Source organism: Nannobrachium achirus (genome assembly GCF_963921795.1).
Source record: "Nannobrachium achirus genome assembly, chromosome: 20".
Lineage (NCBI taxonomy): Eukaryota > Metazoa > Chordata > Actinopteri > Myctophiformes > Myctophidae > Nannobrachium > Nannobrachium achirus.
In genome coordinates, this window is record NC_137827.1 from 16,141,949 (window position 1) to 16,165,938 (window position 23,990).

Genomic DNA, 23,990 nt, shown 5'->3' on the forward strand with positions numbered 1-23,990 from the left:
TGGTGGAGAATGAGGAAGGTTCGTCCCGTCCTGTCCCCACCTGTAACTCCAGTGCGCTCAGGTGAGGATGAGTGATGTTACTTTACCCCTACACGGCATTCAGCGATTTGCCTCCATCTAGTGGTGGAGGTCACTCACTGGTTTGGCTTGGGAATGAGGATGTTTTCTTACTTTTGATCACTTTAACACTCACTTTTAGTTTTACTACTGTCTGTAAGATGACACATGACCATAATGTGTTGTTCAGAGACATTGACGTCGATACTGGCCTAGATTCTCTCTGCAGTCTGCAAATTAAAATGTAGTCCATGTATGTAGACAGTAAACATTATCTCAAGTTTCCAGGGTTCAAGGTCACATTCCTAAGATTGACTTTCCATGACCAAATCCCCAAATTCCATGCTCAACTAAATCAGAGGCATGACAACTGAATGAGCTTTATTCAATGTAATATGTTTGTAGGCCTATTCTATAATACACATATTAGACAACTTTTTAAAATGCAATAGGCCTATGCCGACACAATATTTTTTCCCACTTATTCTACTTATTCTCTAAACTCTACAAGAAATATGTAAGCAATTTACCCCGAGTGAGAGGACATTATGCTCTGATAATGTCCTGTGTTAGGGGGTGATCGGACGAGGCGAAGCCGAGTCCGATAACCCCCTAACACAGGACATTATCAGAGCATAATGTCCGACCCCGAGTGGTAAATAGCTTTTCTACCACTCTTTCCCATATACATGAAAGAAAACACATAGTTGTAACTTGCAGAGTTCTTTAGTTTACAATCATTAATTGTTTCAGAATGCACATATACATCCGCCACAGCATATAGTCCCACAAGTTTGAATCAGACAACAGGACAAAAGGTGAATAAGTCAGCAGGGCACCGCAGGGAGTTGAACCCCGTCCCAGAGTAAACCAGGAGTACCTACTACCAGAGCCTTGTGCTGTTAAACACCATATAGCCCCACTCCCAGTGATTGCAAAAACAAAAAATACATCATAGCCTAGGCTACTTGTTGTCATGATGTTCATTCATATTTATGGTGACATTTCCTGAAAAGGTGCAGTTATTAAAGTAGTTGTCAGGGGTAAGACGTTTTGCTGCTGTTGGTGTGTGGGAGTCCATTGGCAGAGGGCGTTTTTGTGGGCCTGCAGCAACCTCAGCAGAAGATCCTGCACCAACCCCAGCAGAAGATCCTGCAGCAGAAGCTCCTGTTGCCAGGATTGTGCTCCAGTTCCTCCTCTCCTTCATGTTTGGACACCAGTAGGACTGTAGAGAGCTCTCATTCTTGTGCCCTGTCACTGAAGATTTTAAGATTTGCAATAGAAAAAGTTAGTTTCATTTAACAAAAAAGAAGAAAAAAATATGAAAATGTAAGTATATACCTGACATGATTTCTCTCGATTCAAGTCCTGCATCTGAAAGCTTTTGGATAGTTGTTGCTCTTAAGGAGTGGTTAGTGTACACTGTCGTTCCAGCCAATTTACAAATCCTAGGCAGCATTTCTCCAAGGTAGTGTACACCCAGGGGTCTCTTTGCATACCTAGGAACAATAAACCGTGAAAAATAAACATTTCTACCACTTTTTCGAGTCACGTGTTCAAATACTGGATTCTGATTGGCTAAATTCCGGAGGTTATGAGAGGACAACTGCCGCAAAGTTGTCACATTTTCCAAGATCACTCCGCACATCCGGGTACTTTGTTTCCTTACCGGGGATTTTGAACACCTTTCAAACCCAGTGCCACAACGACAACAACAATGAGTGACTTCACGATTAACTTTGATTTACTCGGTGGATTATCTATGGACGAGTGGTTGGATTCTTTACAAGATGAAGAGAAACCCAGTGCCAGTAAGAGACACTCGGATATATCCGAGAAGGAATTAGATGCGCTCGAGTTATGTCGTAGTGAGCCCGGTACCGTCAAACAAACTAACTGGAGTACGCGGTGTTTCCAGACCTGGTGCACACAGAAGAAAATTGTCACCGATTTGACAACCATCGGCAAAGAAGATTTAAATAAGATACTACGAGAATTCTACGCTACAGTCAGAAACGCTAAAGGTGATGAATATAGTGTCAGTAGTTACGCTGGTCTGCGAGCAGGAATGAATCGTTACATGAATGATCCCCCGTTGTCCCGAGGCTGGAGTATAATATCTGACAGTGAGTTCAGTAGCAGCAATTCTGTTTTTGTCGCTGTGATGAAGAAACTGCGTAAGGAAGGAAAAGATACCTCGACCCACCATCCATCCATAACAGAAGCAGACTTTAATAAAATCAAACAATCCAGTGCTCTGTCTCCTGCAACACCCAATGGATTGTTACATAAAGTGTGGTTCGATATACAGCTACATATGGGGCGACGCGCAAATGAGGTTTGTTTATTATTATTATTTGTATTATTACTTTACTACTGACTTGTGTATGCACCTTGTGGGACTGGCTCTAATCTCGTTGTTCACTGAACCTGTTCTGTGTAATAATGACAATAAAACTATCTATCTATCTATCTATCTATCTATCTAGGGAAACCGTGCGCTGAAACCAGAGTCATTCGTCATACGTAGAGATGAACAGGGTCTTAAGTATGCAACGCTGACGTTCAATGAAGAGACCAAGAATCACAAAGGTAAGGTAGTTATAACAGCCCCTGAACTGTAGTGTAGTGCAGAATAAGGCCACGCAGCATACTGAGATCACGTAGAGTTGTTTTATTTGCCCCACGGGACCACGTGAAAACTGTAAATGAATTCACATAACAAACACACATATTTTTAAACAAGAAATTATAAACATGAAATCTTTTTAACATCATCGTCCTTGTCTTTTTAAATGTCCGTTTTTAGTGTTCTTTTTAATGTCCATCAACCATAAAATGAGTGAATGAAATGTCCAGATCACAATGAACTTCAAGGTCACATAAACATAGAAATGAAATTAAAACAGTACAGACAAACAAACAGGTGGGTAACATACCGTGTTTTCTGCCAGAACACATTCAGGAGTGTTAGTTCTTCTTTTATTATTTTAAATTATTATAGAGAGACCCCCTCGCGGGACAGACTCCCTTCCTCTTCTGCAAACAGAGCAGTTCTGACAAACCCAGAGGCCGACAGGTGGAATAAGTAAGCACTGATTGAGTAAGCAGTGATTAGGGCACCTGGTCTGACCAGTGCACCTACAGATGGCACTATTTCACAGACAGTTACCCATAAAATAAACAACAATGAATAACACATCAGAACCTTATTCAAAAGGTAAATAAAAATACCAAAACCACAACAGCCTTACAGCGACCGTTACAGTAGTTACAACTGTGTTTTCTTTCGTGTATATGGTAGATGTGGTAGAACTATCTATCTATCTATCTATCTATCTATCAAAGATTACTCTGAGAAAAACAAAGAAAGGCTGCGTGGATTCATGTATGAAGAAGCCGGAAACCCACTGTGTCCAGTGGCTTCTCTGGAGAAATATCTTTCACTGTTGCCACCTGGAGCGCCTGCGTTCTACCTTCATCCAAAGAAGGATTATTCCAAGGGTCCATGGTAAGTTCATTGCCTTAATTTGTCTATGCTGTTTTGTATAAATAGTCCAGTTTTTCACTGCCCTCTAGTGGTTGCTGTATCAACGTCACTATGCGATTGCATTATGTGTAGACTACACTTCATTGACTCAAATGTTTATTTTTCACGGTTTATTGTTCCTAGGTATGCAAAGAGACCCCTGGGTGTACACTACCTTGGAGAAATGCTGCCTAGGATTTGTAAATTGGCTGGAACGACAGTGTACACTAACCACTCCTTAAGAGCAACAACTATCCAAAAGCTTTCAGATGCAGGACTTGAATCGAGAGAAATCATGTCAGGTATATACTTACATTTTCATATTTTTTTCTTCTTTTTTGTTAAATGAAACTAACTTTTTCTATTGCAAATCTTAAAATCTTCAGTGACAGGGCACAAGAATGAGAGCTCTCTACAGTCCTACTGGTGTCCAAACATGAAGGAGAGGAGGAACTGGAGCACAATCCTGGCAACAGGAGCTTCTGCTGCAGGATCTTCTGCTGGGGTTGGTGCAGGATCTTCTGCTGAGGTTGCTGCAGGCCCACAAAAACGCCCTCTGCCAATGGACTCCCACACACCAACAGCAGCAAAACGTCTTACCCCTGACAACTACTTTAATAACTGCACCTTTTCAGGAAATGTCACCATAAATATGAATGAACATCATGACAACAAGTAGCCTAGGCTATGATGTATTTTTTGTTTTTGCAATCACTGGGAGTGGGGCTATATGGTGTTTAACAGCACAAGGCTCTGGTAGTAGGTACTCCTGGTTTACTCTGGGACGGGGTTCAACTCCCTGCGGTGCCCTGCTGACTTATTCACCTTTTGTCCTGTTGTCTGATTCAAACTTGTGGGACTATATGCTGTGGCGGATGTATATGTGCATTCTGAAACAATTAATGATTGTAAACTAAAGAACTTTGCAAGTTACAACTATGTGTTTTCTTTCATGTATATGGGAAAAAGTGGTAGAAAAGCTATTTACCACTCGGGGTCGGACATTATGCTCTGATAATGTCCTGTGTTAGGGGGTGATCGGACTCGGCTTCGCCTCGTCCGATCACCCCCTAACACAGGACATTATCAGAGCATAATGTCCTCTCACTCGGGGTAAATTGCTTACATAGATAGATAGATAGTTCTACCACATCTACCATATACACGAAAGAAAACACAGTTGTAACTACTGTAACGGTCGCTGTAAGGCTGTTGTGGTTTTGGTATTTTTATTTACCTTTTGAATAAGGTTCTGATGTGTTATTCATTGTTGTTTATTTTATGGGTAACTGTCTGTGAAATAGTGCCATCTGTAGGTGCACTGGTCTGTGGGGTGCAGACCAGGTGCCCTAATCACTGCTTACTCAATCAGTGCTTACTTATTCCACCTGTCGGCCTCTGGGTTTGTCAGAACTGCTCTGTTTGCAGAAGAGGAAGGGAGTCTGTCCCGCGAGGGGGTCTCTCTATAATAATTTAAAATAATAAAAGAAGAACTAACACTCCTGAATGTGTTCTGGCAGAAGGCGAACACGGTATGTTACCCACCTGTTTGTTTGTCTGTACTGTTTTAATTTCATTTCTATGTTTATGTGACCTTGAAGTTCATTGTGATCTGGACATTTCATTCACTCATTTTATGGTTGATGGACATTAAAAAGAACACTAAAAACGGACATTTAAAAAGACAAGGACGATGATGTTAAAAAGATTTCATGTTTATAATTTCTTGTTTAAAAATATGTGTGTTTGTTATGTGAATTCATTTACAGTTTTCACGTGGTCCCGTGGGGCAAATAAAACAACTCTAGGTGATCTCAGTATGCTGCGTGGCCTTATTCTGCACTACACTACAGTTCAGGGGCTGTTATAACTACCTTACCTTTGTGATTCTTGGTCTCTTCATTGAACGTCAGCGTTGCATACTTAAGACCCTGTTCATCTCTACGTATGACGAATGACTCTGGTTTCAGCGCACGGTTTCCCTAGATAGATAGATAGATAGATAGTTTTATTGTCATTACACAGAACAGGTTCAGTGAACAACGAGATTAGAGCCAGTCCCACAAGGTGCATACACAAGTCAGTAGTAAAGTAATAATACAAATAATAATAATAAACAAACCTCATTTGCGCGTCGCCCCATATGTAGCTGTATATCGAACCACACTTTATGTAACAATCCATTGGGTGTTGCAGGAGACAGAGCACTGGATTGTTTGATTTTATTAAAGTCTGCTTCTGTTATGGATGGATGGTGGGTCGAGGTATCTTTTCCTTCCTTACGCAGTTTCTTCATCACAGCGACAAAAACAGAATTGCTGCTACTGAACTCACTGTCAGATATTATACTCCAGCCTCGGGACAACGGGGGATCATTCATGTAACGATTCATTCCTGCTCGCAGACCAGCGTAACTACTGACACTATATTCATCACCTTTAGCGTTTCTGACTGTAGCGTAGAATTCTCGTAGTATCTTATTTAAATCTTCTTTGCCGATGGTTGTCAAATCGGTGACAATTTTCTTCTGTGTGCACCAGGTCTGGAAACACCGCGTACTCCAGTTAGTTTGTTTGACGGTACCGGGCTCACTACGACATAACTCGAGCGCATCTAATTCCTTCTCGGATATATCCGAGTGTCTCTTACTGGCACTGGGTTTCTCTTCATCTTGTAAAGAATCCAACCACTCGTCCATAGATAATCCACCGAGTAAATCAAAGTTAATCGTGAAGTCACTCATTGTTGTTGTCGTTGTGGCACTGGGTTTGAAAGGTGTTCAAAATCCCCGGTAAGGAAACAAAGTACCCGGATGTGCGGAGTGATCTTGGAAAATGTGACAACTTTGCGGCAGTTGTCCTCTCATAACCTCCGGAATTTAGCCAATCAGAATCCAGTATTTGAACACGTGACTCGAAAAAGTGGTAGAATAGATGATATTCCATGCTGATGGGAAAAAAAATCCTTCTGATCCATGGCAACCCATATCTGATGTAAGAGTAAACAGGATGGGTTTAAGCTATTACTATAGTAAGACACCTCAGGGCGACAAGTGATGTGGACATCAGGGCAGTGGACATCAGGGATCTCCATATATGGGCATAAAAGGGATTGTTCCCCTGGCATCACAGGGATCTCCATATTTCCATATATGGGCATAAAAGGGATTCTGTTAGTGTGACATCACAGTGCAACCAGAGCGTGATGTCAGAGCGGCAAACCCATTCTGGCAGAGTGGTTCCCCTGACATCACAGTGACATCAGAGCATGATGACATCATGATGACACATTTTTATGGTCTATGGGTTTGCCCATAAAAAAGAATGTGTACACGTCTACACATCTACGGACAAGCTGTGACATTTCTCATGGTAATGTAAGCCGGCCAACTCTTACATTTAACCACCAGTGTTTTAACTGGGTCAAGTTCAATATCACGTTCAAGTATAACAATATTTTCATTCAATAAAAGATCTATATATCATTACTTTCTGAGTTGTACTTCATATCAGTTAATCATTACAGTGTTGCCGAACAACGCCAGTTGGGTTGAAACCAACGAAACCATAAAAGGTTCCTACCATAAGCACCCAGGTTCTTTTGTTATACGATGAGAGAGCAACCTTGGGGAGTGCAAACCCCAGAGAGAGAATGGAGACCAAACAGTGTTTCAGGGGGTGTACACAGGTACAGGTATTTATTGGTCCCTAATACAAGGGCATCTGCGCCAGTAGCTCTGGTCCATCGCTTTCACCTCCCGCATTGCTCCCGGTGAAGCTCTGACAGACCCGTCGGGAAACGCATGGACTCGAGATTGTCGGCCCGCCGAGCGCTCAATACTAGTGAAAATAAACAAAACCGTTTCACTACTCACCAAACCAAAGGTCGTTTTGCGCTGTTGAAAGTCTATTCTCCGCGGTGGTGAACCCCTCAGCACCCCACCTACTCTGTAAAATACATTATTTTTGTCATGAAATAAAGTGCATCCAACTCGACCGCCGCTTATTTCCGGGTTGTGAACCATTGTATCTGCGGTGGCCGCTAGGTGGCTCGAGGTGGGTGCGTTTTTTTTCTTGACAAAAATAATGTATTTTACAGAGTAGGTGGGGTGCTGAGGGGTTCACCACCGCGGAGAATAGACTTTCAACAGCGCAAAACGACCTTTGGTTTGGTGAGTAGTGAAACGGTTTTGTTTATTTTCACTAGTATTGAGCGCTCGGCGGGGCCGACAATCTCGAGTCCATGCGTTTCCCGACGGGTCTGTCAGAGCTTCACCGGGAGCAATGCGGGAGGTGAAAGCGATGGACCAGAGCTACTGCGCCAGGTACAAATACAAAAATAAAAAGAAATGAAATCCTAAAACTAAAAGGGGGGCCCCAACAATTATAAAATGCAATTAAGACAGAACTTTATTTAATATTAAAACTATACTAAAAACTACTGTCCCCAGTCAGGGGGGATCGTAAAAGCAGTATAATGGCGGTTAAACGCCGGGAATAATCTAACACAGTACAGCCACCAAAGTGGCGAGAGCAGCTAGGGCCAGAGCGTTATAATATAATTACTTAGTTACTAGTTCTTTATACTCAATCACTTAGCAGTGTGGGAGGCCATGGAACGGGCCGAACACAGCACGTTTCAATACAATTACTTGATTACTTTTCAGCGTCGTACTCAGCAGTGCGGGAGGCCATGAAGTGGGCCAATCACAGAGCTTTAGAGTACAAGTGCTCAGTCACTTTTATCAGATACTCAATGCACAAAACAATACCCAATCGTTTCCCAGTTCACTCGGTCACTCAGCGGTGCGGGAGGCCATGAAGTGGGCCAATCGCAGAGCTTTGGAGTACAATTACTTAGTCACGTTTATCAGATACTCAATGCACAAAACAATCCCCAATCGTTTCCCAGTTCACTCAGTCACTTAAAGCGTGTCTCCTATCTCAACAACGTGGATACCCAACGAAGAGAGAGCGGCACAAAGTGCTACGATACCACTACTCGAGTACTCCTCCTCGGTACCCGGTCACTACACAGTCCCAACAGTCAACCCCAGGGAACTCAGTCTCTCCAGTGAGAACGGAACGGGACAGCGGCCAATCGTCACACGTCTACTTCTTTGCACCCTGGAAATACAGGAGAAGACCGCCAGATAACTAGTCCCAACCACAGTAGTAGGCTACACAGGGAACAGCAGGCAGTCGTAGGCAGCGTGACATAAAGCGTTACTCACACACAAAGGCAAGCGCGATGCTTGCCTCCTGCGTTGATAGGATTCGTCACACTGCGATCTCCTCTCTCCACCGTCCGGCCAAGCTCTCCACCTCTCGTCTCTCGTCTGGAAGGGTGGCAGCCCGTCTCTCCGCGACTAGGTACTAATGACAAGGTTTTCAAGGTTCGTTATCAGTTTACTTCATTGTCCCCGTACTCGTTCCACTGAGTCCCCGCTCTTAGCTCTGGGTTTCTCCGCTCTGTCCCAACGTCCTCTCTGCTCTGCGTCTCCCCTTCAACTGAGCCCGCTTGTTCATTCATATACCCAGTGGCTCCGCCCAGCCACTTCTCGGTTGGACAGCGGTGACATCACCCCACCCCCATTGGCCCAGTCTCTTCTCCTTGTTATCCTATCAGGATCTCAATACACAATGTCCTGGGAATGCATTCAGTCATTACCATTCACTTAGAGTCTCTGCAACATATTCAGGTAGCATTCATAAACAAACATGACTAGGGGAAAGAGGAATATAAACATCCAACATAATTACAATACAGAAAATACGATGCGCATTCAAAATCAAAAGAACAAAATAATAGAATACAGCAAAACGTATTTAAGGAAGTAGAAATAAAAATGGAAAAATAATAATACCCTCTTTCACCCCATCACAGTAAACTGGGACTTTCTCACAATTATTGGCATGTTGTAATTTAAGTATGTTTCCTCTGTGAATGATGTGCTGAAAATATCTCCCCTCTTTCCTGAAATTCCTCCCAGTATGTAAGTCATGATTGTGCAGTCCTGCAGGAATCCCCACCAAACTGCAAGAATTGTGGTATACAGTAAAGAAATATGTTCAAATCAAACATATACACAATTACAACGATTGAATTAAATGTGCAGATTTTAATTACATTTTCAGTGTCACAGCATAAATGCATTAATAATTTAAATTTATACTGTTCAAATAGAACCTGTCCAGTTGGTCAGCCTGCAGCCCAGATGCTTTCTTAGATGCTCATAAAACAGGTCATAATATTGTCTAAATATATCTCAGTTCTCCCTAACACTGTCTCACAGACACGCGCTGGTCAAGTACACAGTAAGTGTACAATCCTCTGTTTGAATTCTCTGGGAGTGACCAAATGGACCTTTACTGATCCATTTAGTTAGATGTGTACACTCTCATAGTTACATTAACACTAGTATAGTGTATATCTGACATAGCCAGTGACCCTGTGTGGGGGGTAGGACCCTTCCAACAGAGCCAGCAGATAGTATTTCTTCCCCTCCTTCCTGTGTTATTAATAAACACAAATTGTGTCTCTGTTTTCCTGGAGACTGAAGCACAACAAAGTGGTCCTCCTGAGCTACAAACTGGTTCTATGCTGTCTCTACTTGTTCAGACTGTGATTTAACTTCTACAATCGCAGTGAGTAGTTATGTTACTTGTTATTGATAGGCCAAGTTGAGCCAAACTGCGTTGTCAAAGTTTGGCACATACTTCAGCTTGGATTGATGTCTTTGCTCAGTCATCTCACAGAAGTATCATCAGAACTGCAAAATAACTAGACAAAATGACAAATGTCCTTTGGTTTATTAGGTCTAGAATAGATAGTGTTTTCACATTTTCACTTAGTCTCTAGGCCTACTCTAAAATTGTCTCTTGGCAGGTGATGGACGCCTGCAAGCCCGTTATGGAGTCTCTGCAGGACAGGGATGGCATGGCGTTTACAGAGGACTCACAAGCTGAATTTAGAAATGTGGATGATCTCCTCAATCTGGACAACAACAGCACAGACTCTCGTTCAGGGACAACTGACCATGACAGCACATGTGGTGCCAGGTACCAGGGACAAAGTCACAACGAGAGTGAGACGATCCATCACCTGGAGGAGAGCTTTCCAGGTAACATCGTCGCTGTGAGTCCAGGGGACCAGAAAAACGCAGACAGCACGGGGCTGCTTTTCGACTGGTGCATCCGGCAGGTGTCTCGTTTGCAAACACAGAGGGATGAGTTGATAGGAGAAATGCGGCGGCTGCAGGAGCCCATGGTGCGCGCGGCGAAGCACCTGAGAGGGCAGCGGGAGGAGACACACAGGCTCCTCATGCTGGTACAGCTGGACTATGTCGCGGTGCACGAGGAGGTGCAGCAGGTGAAGAGGAAGCTGTTTTCCAATGCCAGAGACGGCATCCGCAGCCAGGTGACACTAGCAGCACAGGAGTACGAGGTGGCTCAATCCGTTGTCACACAAGTAAGACCCAAGGCTACCAGCATGCAATTCAATTCAATTCAATTCAATTCAATTCAATTCAAAGGAGCTTTATTGGCATGAGCATGCATGCATCTCTACTGCATGTCAGCTTGTCATGATGACAACATAGTGGAAGGAATGGGAAAACTGAACATGAATATTCTCTCGAAGATGAGTGTTTTCTCTCGAAGATGAGTGTTTTGCTCTGTTCAGCAATACCTACTGTGTGCTGGATGTTATTGTCCTTCCCTCCTGCAACCAACAGGAGCCTTCATCAACCTGTGTTTGATGTTTTTAAGTTCTCTACTTACTGTGTTATTCTACAAAGGAAAGGAAACCTTGCTTAGAATTCCTCTTTTGGGCAGATTCAACAAAGATCTTTAAACCTTTTCCACCAAAAAAAAAGGGGGGGGGGGCAGAAGATCATAAGTTCAGAAGGTGTCGCTATTTTAGTTTTTTGTTGTTTGATAAGTACAGTATACAGTATAGGGCGAGGTCAATACCTAATGAGGGTGTGTGTGTGTGCGTGTGTGTGTGTGTGTGTGTGCGCGCGTGCGTGTGTGTTATTGTTCAGGAGGAGCTCAAATGCCAAATCGAAAGTCTCACCCAGGAACTGTCACAGCTCCGCAAGGCCCACCGGAACCAGGTCAACGCCCTGAGTGACCGGGCCAGAGCGCCCGGCCGGCTGAGGACCACGAGCGACGTAAGCCACTGCCGCCGCGCCTCCCTCAGCCTGCAGCGACGGCTCTCTGGCAGCATGAGGGCGCTGGAGGGCTGGTACGAGCCCCGGGTCATGACCCTGCTGAAGAGGAAGCAGTTTGTGGAGGAGGCTCTGAGGAGCAGCCAGGAGCTGGGCCGAGACCTGAAGGTCCGTCTGGGGCCCCTGAGAGAGGAGAGCCAGAGGCTGGCGGTTCAGAAAGCCTCCCTGGAGCAGAGAATCTTCCTGATGGAAAGGGAGAGAGAGGAGAACACAACACAGTACAAGGTACAGAGGGAAGTAGGCCTCACAATGGCCTGTGAGATGTTAAATGTGCATGGTTCAACAAGTTGAGCTGGAGACATTTTAATAGCTTTTTAGTACAGGTTAGATTGAAATGTAAGATAATTTTCCTCAAATTAACATGAATGGAAAATGAGAGACAATTCAATTCAACTCTGAATTTATGTAAGACTGAATATAAGACTTAAACACACAATGTAACCACATTAAACCTGGTGTCCCTATTTTGGTCAAATGTCAAAACAAAATTCAAAAATGTTCAGATAGTTTAAAAAAAACAACTTCATTATAAAGAAAAGATATATAAATAATTTAAATGCAAAACATGTATCACATTACAACATATTGTGAACTTGTAGATCGTCTATTTATGCTATCTTTGAAAATGATAGCATACTTTTTTTGCCAACGTATAATGACATACCCAAAATAGAGATGGCATGTGGAAAGTGGTTAACATCATGTATTTAGGGCTTAACCACATTAGCCATGCTGCGATGTGACACGTTGCCAGCTATTTTTGAAATACGGCATAAGTGTTTAATTGGTTAACTGTGTGCAAAACCTAGAAGAAAAACAAAAAAAACACTATTCTAGTCATTGTGGGGACTTGTGTGTAGAGGCCATTACACTACAGTGTCAATACTGAAACATTGTGTACCACTGTAGGAGAATGTGGGAACCTTGGAGGAGACACTGAGGGAACTGAAAAATGAATTTCAAGTTCAGAGAGCATCAAAGAAACACTTAGAGGAACTGAAAGATGGTCTTTCAAGAGAGCTGGTCTTTCTCAGGTACAGTCTAATGTTGAGCAATATGCATATCTGTGGCATCTTAAAAAAAAGCAGGAAACAATTACATATATAATATTCAGGAGAATGGCTTCTTGTCTTCCAGGGGCTCTGATGTATCCAGTGTGACTACTGAACTGTAGAAGAGGATTTGTTTTCGAGACATGCTGAATATCTATCAAATATCTGTCAGACCAATACAATTCTAATCAAGTGGCTAAATATTAATGCACTACACAGGGGTTAAAGCAAAACCCAATATGTGATTTTATAAACATGGTGCATGCAGCACACACCAATATTTGGGGTGTTTCCCTGAAGTTCTGAACTGCCTTCACTGAATGTGTGTGCCAATCCATGCTTCATTTTATAGAAGTATCTTCTGAAGTTCTGTTGTATTCTATTGCTAGTCTGGCCAATTCAAATACTCATATCTTGAAATTATAACTGCTTTTTAGTTTGGAGATCACTTGGCTCGCGTTTTGACGCCTTTGTCATTCACGCCACGGCCATTGATGCTCCTCCCCCTTATTTATTTTTTGTGGATCTGCACTGATCTCAGGAATAGCCCCTATGGAATCCTCAAGACTGAAATCAGTCCCCCAGGACTGAGAACTTTAACCCCTGACTACATTATATACACAATGTGTTATTTTTTTACATGTATTTATTTAAACTTCTAAATCCAATGAAGGTATCTCTTTCAGTGGGGGACCTGGCCAAGACAAGCACAAATGAAAACAATTAGTTCCTGTTTACAGTAGAAAGACATATTTCCAACTGACAAGTAAACAATGTTTTGACATGACATCCTGAGCCCATATCTTTTCTTTCATTAAGTTTCTTTTTTTTTTTTAAGTTTAATTAAAAAACGTTTAATTTGACAAGTTAACCTGTGTCATATTCCATTATTTTCTAACAAGTTATAAACACTGTTAGGATGGGAGCAGACTATTCTTACAGTAAGTATATACAGTTTGAAGGAATACCATCATAAGCCTGCGGTTGGTCAGCAAAGGCTCTAATCTATCCTAGAGTGTACAGTATAAGTGATAAATGAAGGCTCTTTCTTTGAGCATAAGCATAAGCTGTGTTTACATACGCAAACACTGCATGAAGCATGCACATATAGGGCTAAGATTATTCCTGGCATCCTTACATACATTCTGAGATAATATATACTGTACTGTATGAGACAAACTAGGTCACAACATCACACTGATTCCTCAGTTGGTCTTAAAGTGCTAGCACACCAGACACTGTCAAGAGAAACAAAGCTGTTGTATGTAAAGTAAATATAATTTTATTATGAATACACTTACAAAGTACATAAAGAGTCAGACGCAGCATAGAAAGACAATGCAAAAGTACATACAGAACACCACTACACTACACAACTCAGGAGATTAATAGAATGGACATGATGCAATTAAAAAGTAAATCTATGTACATGTTGAAGGTTTTTAATCCACTGAAATTTGTATTGATAAACCTCACTGATCAAATTATACACAGAGCAAGAGGATCTGAATGGACACTTATTGCCAGTCTATCAGTACATCAAACAAAAGCAAAATAATAGACAGTATTAGACACGGTAATGGAGTACTAAAATCTGCTTCCCATAACAGTCATTTTATAAATATACTTACGTCTTATCATAATAACACAATGTGTTTTGATTCTCTACAAAAGCGGTTGTTGCAAAGAAATACTTTCTTTTTTAAAAGACACTACTGCTTGTGTGTCCAGTATTGGAATGGAAACAGATCCACTTTGAAGTTTGAACCAGAAAGAAAAATAATAAAGATGGCCTGAAAGGTTCCACAAATGGAACCTAATGGACCCTTGTGGGTTCATGTGGTTCCATTTGTACACTCTCTGGGTTATGTTAACACTGAGGACATTACAGTGTACTCATGCCTGGACTTCTGTATCCGCAGCGCCTTCTGGGTCCTCGTCATTGTAGATATTTTCAGCCTGAGGACGGTAAAATGTATTAATATGGTTTACTATTTTAAGACATTAATATTTCATAAATCTAACTAATACAATACAGTAGGTCAGGGGTCTTCAACAGGGGGTCCGGGACCCCTAGGGGATCCTCAGAGTTACTACAGGGGGTCCTTCAAATCTTTGTGTGATAAGAACTTTATTTTTTCTACACTAACCACCCTATTCTGTGAGGAACATTAGCCAAGAATAGCCGATCTACAAGCTCACAACGTCTCGCAGTGTGAGGGGTTGTGAGATTGTAGATCTGCTAATCTTGGCAAAGAGGTTTGGTGTAGAGTGAAAAGAAAAGCATACTAAGTTTGACGGTTCAAGTCGTTCAATGTCTAAAAATACACACTAAACCAACAACCTAAACTGATGATATTGCTGTCAAACGAGTCTAAGCTGTCTCAGAAATCTATGAAAATGTTTCATTTGAAACACAATTTAATACTATACGTAATGGGGGTTTCTGCTTTCTCTCTCAGCTAAGGGGTCCTTAGCATGAAAACGTTGAAGACCCCTGCAGTAGGTAATTGCTATTATTTGATTTTTGCGGTTTTCTGACTTTATTGGATAATACAGCTTAGAATTGCTCCGTAGTCGAACCTGCGACTCGCTGTCAGGCTGCATCCACATGATCGAATATACTGTGTGTGTGACAGCAAAACCAGCTCTCTTACCATCTGCCAGACTTGCATGATGTTGTCCTCCGACACAGAACAGATGACCCAGGGCTCGTTGGGGTTCCAGGAGAAGTCGGAGATCTTGGCAGTGTGTCCGCCATGGATGAACTAGAGGGTGTGACAGTCACAAAAGAATATCCTATAAAAATCATCCGAGAAAAGCTCCTCCCGTTCCACGTTTTTAACCATTTAGGCCTAGAATTATTGAAAGCTTTAACCCGTGAAAAATAGCAGATATACAAGCTCACAGCGTGGCACCGAGTGCCGCGCTGCGAGCTTGTAGATCTGCTATTTTTGAAAAAGTTGTGAAAATGTGTGCAAATCTTTGAATATATGTATTTTTAAAGCGAACGTTTGTAACTCAAATTTTGCTTCTGGGGGGTCCCTGGAACTAAATATTTTGAGATGGGGTTCCATGGCCAAATAAATATCAGTTTGGGGGTCCTTCACATGAATAAGTTTGAGAACCACTGACATAGTAGTCTCTCAAGAACAGACTAACTGAGAACCAGTTACGTGAAAAGGACCTTTTCTTTGACGATGGCGAGCCAGATTGCTGACATAGAAACATGGGTTTTTCAAAAAATCTTAGAAGGATTCAAAAGACACTTTAGAATCGGGTCAAAATTCTAATTTTCACAATTTTTCAAAAATAGCAGATCTACAAGCTCGCAGCGCGGCACTCGGTGCCGCGCTGTGAGCTTGTATATCTGCTATTTTTCAATAGTTAAAGCATAAAATAATGATACACAATAATGTGTACCTGTTCTAAATGGGTTAAGACAACCTGCTGTGCTGCGTTTCAAAGCTCCGGCACAAATTTTGTTTCTGACAACTCACCAGCAACTCAGGAGGTCCGTCCTCTGTATCCTCTGGCGACTGCTCCTCTCCGATTTTACTGAGGTCCCACACGTTGAGCCGCCTATCGGTGCCGCTGGACGCCAGGATGGTCTCGTTATGAGGAGACCACTGGACCTGAAGGGAAGAAAAGACAGGCTTTGGTTCAAAAGATCTGGGACGGCACAAAGTGCTCGAGACACAAACGCCATTACAATCTAAACAAGCTATCGAAAATTATAAAATAAAACCAGGAAAGGCAGGAGGTTTCCGGTTTCTTTTTTTCTTCTTCTCACCTGGAAGATCTCGTCTTTATGAGACTCGAATGAATGCAGCTTCAGTTTCAGGTTCCTCAGGTCCCAAAGAGCCACAGTCTAACAAAAAAGAGAGACAAAATAAAGATATAGAAACATCGACAATAATAAACAACAAGAAATACTGTTCGTACAAAACAGTGTGGGCTGACTGGGCTCGCATGGAACACCATGTATGGGCACAAAGATCTACCCTTTGGCTGCTCCTCATTGGCTAAGGGCGGCGGGCCCTGCCTTTGTACTGTCCTGCCTTTGTACTGTCTGTCATTTCTTTGAGGAGAATACACTTGACCTATAAAGTTTTGGTATAACATACTGGTCTCGCCTTTCAGTGAGCGCACAATGATAGACACGATATCATTAATTAGTCAGGAATATCAAATGCAGTGTTGTAGGACCAAAAACATCCATCTTCAGTTCCACTGTTCTGGCTAATTTTATTTGAATACCTTGTCAGCGGAGCCGGTGGCCAGTATGAATTCACTGTAAGGGTTGAAGGACAGACAGTTGACCTCGGCAGTGTGGGCGTCCACTGCATGGCTGGGTTTAGACATGTTGTTGGACCGTGTGTCCCAACTGCACACATAACAAACAAACAAACACACCTTTGTTGTCAGAAAAGAACAACGCCATCTCCCGTGAATCACTGTTGAAGCCGCTTCATTCTGCTATCAAAGAACTGTGTTCTTTTGATGTAACATTGTGAACTACTGGTGTATTCTTAGTGAACTATATATTTCTTAGTTGCTGTAGGTAGAGACTGCATTATCCCTGCAGAGCTTCCTTTTTTTTTTATCTACGTATTATTTTCTTCTTTGTTGTAAAAATAGCAATAGAAACAGATGCTGCTCACTCACATCATGAGTTTCATGTCGTCTGCCACGGATCCAAACAGGGACTCGTGCAGCAGATGCCAGGACACGTCCTCCACCACGGCTGTGTGACCTGTGAAGATGGTCTTGGCATCGACGATCTTCCCTTCCTTAGGCACGGTGCTGATGTCCCATAGACAGATAGTCTGTTAGAACATAGGGAAAGAGGGACACGCCGTTAGACCAGAGGGAAAGAGTGAGACAATATTAGGACAGAGGGAATAACTAATAACAATTATTTTACCCATTTAGACCTGTTGTAACCTATACGTTGTTATACCTTTCAAACCGGGGTCCACCTCTGTGTCTCTTTAGTTGTTGCAATACATATAGCAATATCATTTATTTTAAATTGTTTGTACAAGAATTTAAAGGTTTCCACAAAACTTATGTTAGGTTTTAGAAGGCAATTTTTGAATCGGCCTTGGGTCTAAATGGGTTAATAGAAAGTGGAACTTACGTGGTCATCAGAAGCACTGAGGAGGCAGCCACTCAGGTTTGGGTTCCAGGAGAGACCGTAACCCTCCTTCTGATGGCCTCTGAGACGCAGGTCTGGGGTGCACTCTCCAGAGGGGTCTGAAATACACAGACAAGAAACAGTTAAAAAAGTGCAGTTTGTGAGTTTATCTTCAGACAAACGGACACACACAGAACCTCTTATACGCGGCTAGGCTCTAGGCTTGAGCCAAGCCGCGAAAAATAAAAGGTGAATAGATATACTGTAATCCTACCTGGTTTGGAAGGGTGCTTGGTGTAATCGAATATCAGCACGTCGCTGGTGGGGGTCTTGGTGCCGATGATACAGGGGTTCTGTGGCATGTAGCGAGCTCTGTTCACTTCTCCCTCGTGGTTTATCTTGATCTCAATCTCTATTTTACCGCTCACCGAACCAAAGCCTCCGAACTCTGCAATAAAGAGCATTAGCGTTCACAAGTGTAGCCGTTTTCGCCTTTTGACGACCTTTCATTGTGTTATGCTGCTGGTAACATGACATACAGTAGCTAGAAAGCAGACCATGTGTCAGTGTACATTATATACAAACACACACCAATCTATATCTTAAGCGGGAAGCGGATGAGGCACATTGCATGACATTAAATTAATCACATAATTAACTACAGAAGTCCTCCCTCACCTCCTTTCTCGCTGTCGTAGTGCGAGGCATCAAACTGGGCGTCGTCGTTTGGAAGTTGGACACTGGCGATCACCAGGTGATTCTGCTCGTCAGATGTGTGTGTCCCAAGAACCAACCTGTGCACACTGTAATCCTTCCCCTCTGGTCTGCAGAGATGAAAAAAAGACACCACACACCAAAACAATAAATAAATGACTCCATCCATGGCCTTGTTCAGACAGATTCTCTGCAGATACAGTATTTCTGCCAAAATTCTACGTTTTTGACATCTTCATTGGCAGTGATGAACCACACATTTTAAGTATATAATAATGTAATGTAAATCTGCACGCAGCAGTCCCCAACATTATTAATTGTTTTGGTGTGTGAGCCACCGCCTGCCTATTCTCATGTAGCCAGACTTTCAGAGATCTCTGCCTACTGATACTGTTTGGTAGGTGGAGCTAGGCGGAGGTATCCAATCGTCTGGCTCTGAGAGACTACCGCCTGCCAGACCGCTAAAATAATAGTTTAAAGTTTATATTTACTTTAGTTCTTTTCCCCCATCTATATGTTTGATCACTTGAGCTCTATATACATCAGCTCAAATCTACAAGTTTGCAACACATTATGAGCTTATAGATTAGCTATTTTTAAAAACTTTAACAAAAACCTGGCATCGGTCGGTCAAGCTCTAACATGAATGCACTCTCACCTGGTGACATCAGGGAGCCACTGAGCAGTGAGGCTGGGCCACTCCAAAGCATGCGTCATAACCAGGTCATAGAGGAACGGGGTGTTCTTCTTCCAGATCTTGTACTCCTCGTTGATGACCCGCTCCTCCACAGCATCATCGAACGCCGCTGCAACAGGTAAACATCAGGTGAAGACAAAATGACATTGATAAGATAATGCTTGTATCAGTATGACATACGTACAGGAAGGGTTCCCAAACTTTTCAGCCCCCCCCCCCAAAATATTCATATTTGAACTGAGGACACCCCCCAACCCTGACAAACACGAGTTGTAGGCATTACCATTTACTCGGTTCCACAGATAAATACTGTATAGTGAGAATAGCTGAACTACAAGCTCACAAGAGCTTGTAGATGAGCTATTCACAATGTTTACCTCTTTAGTAAAGTGCAGATACCCTGTATGTGTATACACACTTGTATTGTGCTGTATGTTGGTTAGTTTACTGTTGAGTGACAAAAAGGTTTCACACTAATCATCTGGGGATCCCCCAAAATAATTAGGGACTGATGACATACAGTATCTAATCTGACACAAGTAAATTATATCTCACCCACTGGGTGGGTAGTTGTTGATAGAATACATACAGTATACTCATAGTATAAGTCCTGGTTGATTAACTGTACTTATACTCATTATTATCTATATATTACTGTACATAATACACACACTCGCACCCTTCACTCGTCTACCTCAGTATTTAAACACATCAGACACACATGACACTTTTTAAATATAAAAGTAAGTCCGCACACACAAACCTATGCACTCATAAATGTACAGTACATAAATGACATGTATATATAATCCTTGAACTTAATTATATGGGGACTTACAATAACATTGAGCTGATACTCAAAATAGTACAAAGGGAACCAAATGGACCCTTCTTAAAGCTAACGGGACCCCTCCTGTACTCTCTCTCGGAGTTGATTTAACAACACCGGTACAATGTAAACAATTAATAATAAAACGTAATTAACCGAGCTGGCTAACGGGCTAATGGTTAGCATTGCTTACTAACAATGAGACATGGTGCTGACTGGCGCGCCGGCGCCAAGCAGCGCGTCCCCGGTAGAGACCCGTAAATTCTCCTGATCGCCAAGCAGACTAAACTCAAATTTATTGAGGAAGAGAACAACACGTTACCTTCTTTATCAGCCATGTCGTTTTGTCTAAAACACCGCGCACTGTGTGTTTTACTGTTAGTTTTAGTTTCTTTTAAAACACAACCTTCTGAAGACAGCGAGCAGCCTTTACAATGGCGCCAACTCCGTGTAACCCAGACGACCAATCACTGATCGGCAAAATGAACCGGTAGTTGTCATTAAAAGGAACACCGCCCACCACGCCGGTCACTTGAAGGACTTCAGGTCCCACAATGCAACGCGGTTTAGACGAGCTGGAATGTACATGGTTGGTACGACTGAAACCGATAATAATAACATGTCCAATGAATAACTTCTAATTAACTGCAGTTGGACGGTAAAATCCTGTGACTCCTGTCCACATGCTCCTGTCACTGCTCCTTCTGCCTGTAATCTGCTCTGCCCCCTGTTGAGGTCACTGTTGTCCTTCAAATCCTGAATCTGTGTATCAAAGAGATTCTAGGCAAAAAGAGACGAAAACTCATTGATATTTGGAATCACCACTAGATGGCGCAAAGTTAGCGCTGCATCCATCTCCCGACCCCATATTACTGTCAGAAGCCCTTGCGGATGATTTGAGTAGCCCAGCGAGGGATACTTGGATGATTTCACCCAACACCCATCTTGAAGTGATGGCTCTGCTCTTTAATGAATCAATGCTTTCCCAAGCTGTCTTGATCACTCAACAAAGTGAAAATTAAATCACCATTGCCGTTACATATTATCATAGACTGCTAAACAGATACATTTGTCAGTTCTTTGTGGTCTATGATTTTATCTATTTGGTAATTATAAACCCATGGGTTTCAAGATTCGTTTTTTTCATGAATTAGCCTACTAACAACTGTAACTACTGAACTATTGTAAGACGCACGGTGACGAACATTCTGAATCTGAATTAATGTTTTTGTAACACATCACGATAGATAGGCTATGTATGTTATTGGACTATTAGCACTAGTCTAGGTGGATTCAAGCAATAACAAGAAGATGGGGATAGAAGCTATCACATTATGAAGAAGTCAATGAACAGTCACAGCAATGGAATGGCAAATAGTCATGACTCACAACACACGCTTTGAGTTTATTTTTTATTTATTTATTGTTTGAATACTTTATTAACATATTGCAAAGATAAGGCACATATTTATACAAAAGAATGCTGAAAGCATGACCCAGATAAGCCCTCAGTTTTCATTAAATTAAAGACCAGATATATGGATAGTTTTCATTAAATTAAGGACCAGATAGATAGATAGATAGATACCTTCCTTTATTATCCCAAGGGGGGAAATCAGTCGCCCAGATGCAGCACAGCAGTAGACTATAAGGATATTTACAAAGTTACAGAGAAGTATGAAAAGAATAAAAAAAGAACAAAGTACAGTAAAGAGCAAGGTACAACAAAGAATGTGAATGAAGAATAGGTCTATATACATACAAGGGTAAAAAAAAAAACTCAAATGCTCAACATGAAACAGCCAACTTGGGTAAAAAAAGACAAACCTTAAGCACAACTAGGCCTGGAATTTCATCATTTTAGGGTCAAGGCCAAACTCTATGGCAAGGCCACTTGGCCTTTGGTGTTGTCCATTTTTTGAGGGCACAAAGTCCAAATGCCAGGGCAGGAAGGCCAACAAATAAAACAAGATTTTAGTCCATTGAAATAATTTGTTGAATTTAAGGGTTAAGGATGATAACCTAATCTGCAGTGAAATAGGTCAATGATGGTATTTACAATCTGGTCCATGCTCAGCCCTGCACCAATCAAAGTCACTGGATTGGTTTAAGGATGGGGACTCTGGGGAGTTAACATTTAAGAATATCAACACAAGACACTGGTGTCTACATGACAAGAAAGAGACAGAGGAGAAAGTGGTACAGTCAGTTGGGGCATTAAGGCCACTGTGGCCTCAGGTCATGCCATTGGTTTGAGGGGCACAAGGCCAAACTGAGGGGCAACGTTGGCCATGGCCTTCATGGCCTCCATGAAATTCCTGCCCTGAGAACAACTATAATACAATGCAGAGCCCATAACAAAAGTGTCAATGCTAGTCACTCAGTGCTACAAGTATCTCACCACCATGTCAAACACAAGCAAAATACTCAATACTACTAACTAGGGCTGGGACTTTAACTGATTAATTGCGATTAATTAATTACAGAAAATTAACGCGATTAAAACATTTTAAACGGCACTTAGTTTTTGCACCACCGAACCTTCAGTTTCGGGCATACCGATCATAGCGATGCACCAACCAAGAAGAGACAACAAACGCAAAGGGAGAAGTAGCCGATCAGAGCGCTTTGCTTGGCCCAGTGGATGCGAAATTTAGATTAAAAAAACTCACTTGTTGATTCACTCGTACAAAACAAAATGTGTTTTACTTGAAAAAAATGCTTCTCGGGTCAAATATTAATAAGATTAAAATGCGATTAATTGCGATTAATTAATTACAAAGCCTGTAATTAATTCGCGATTTTTTTTTCCGCATCCCAGCCCTACTACTAACACAACCTAATAGTGCAGAGCCAAACAAACAAACAAAAAAGTGTCCAATGGTCAGTGCAAGAAAAAACTAACTAAAAAAAGAAAAACAAGAAAGGGTGACGCAGCAAGACGCACATGAGCACCCTCCCTGGAAAGGTCCTTAGAGGTCAGTACAACTGTAGTTCCAGTTAAATAAGGCTACCATCATCCTCGGTTAGGAAGGTAGTCCTTGTCAAGTGACCGTTGTGTGTCTCATTGTATAGCTTGAGAGCAGCAAGTACAAAATACTTTCCTAGTCTCTCGCATCTCCGTCCTGGGTATACGAAACGGTAATTTCCTCTCTTACTCCAACGTAACTGAAGATCTCAAGGTGGAGGGGGTGGGAGCAGTTCTTCAAGATGGAGTCCAGATTCCTAGCCATTCGCAAACCGTTCATATTCAAGTCATCACGATATTTAAAGATAAACAATGCAAAAAAAACAAAAACAAAAAAAAACATTTGAAAAAAAGATATATATGTACAGTAAACAGTTGGAGGTGGGGGGTGAGGGTGGGGCTTTGGTTGATATCACCCCCACAACGGAAGTTTGGCCAGTTCAACTCCCCAATATCTAAGAGACTAAACACTATGGGATGCTTGTGTAAAATGTACTGCTGCTACTGCCACAGGGATTCTAACATCATTATAGTGTAGATCACATTATTGGCATGGCATTTTATGACTCCTTCATGTTAATAGGTTTACTGTAAATGGGTGATAAATGTGTGTTAACTTCACACAGTAATTTAATGACATTTTCAATGATAAAATAACGTGCATTTATGACACTTGTTTCTTTAAGGCAGGGATCTTCAACGTTTTCAGGCCAAGGACCCCTTAGCTGAGAAAGAGATGAAGCAGGGACCCCCACAACCTGTTCATAGATTCCA

At 42.0% G+C, this 23,990-nt stretch overlaps 2 protein-coding genes across 2 annotated transcripts; one reads left to right on the forward strand and one right to left on the reverse strand.

Moving 5' to 3' along the window:
• Positions 1 to 9: 9 nt before the first annotated feature.
• On the forward strand, positions 10 to 12,983 carry sync (syncoilin, intermediate filament protein; the record flags this gene model as incomplete). The annotated part of the gene is made up of 6 exons (XM_080750851.1): positions 10 to 61; positions 1,145 to 1,276; positions 3,973 to 4,091; positions 10,475 to 11,056; positions 11,631 to 12,041; positions 12,972 to 12,983. 6 exons carry the CDS (start codon positions 10 to 12, stop codon positions 12,981 to 12,983), a joined length of 1,308 nt encoding a protein of 435 aa, XP_080606977.1.
• A 1,144-nt stretch (positions 12,984 to 14,127) lies between these two features.
• LOC308306288 (histone-binding protein RBBP4) lies at positions 14,128 to 20,691 on the reverse strand. The gene is made up of 11 exons (XM_080751194.1): positions 20,571 to 20,691; positions 19,381 to 19,528; positions 18,687 to 18,832; positions 18,283 to 18,456; positions 18,012 to 18,127; positions 17,537 to 17,697; positions 17,129 to 17,255; positions 16,662 to 16,739; positions 16,369 to 16,503; positions 15,526 to 15,636; positions 14,128 to 14,827 (listed from the first exon to the last, which is right to left on the reverse strand). Exons 1-11 carry the CDS (start codon positions 20,584 to 20,586, stop codon positions 14,765 to 14,767), a joined length of 1,275 nt encoding a protein of 424 aa, XP_080607320.1. The 5' UTR covers positions 20,587 to 20,691; the 3' UTR covers positions 14,128 to 14,764.
• Between the last annotated feature and the right edge of the window lie 3,299 nt (positions 20,692 to 23,990).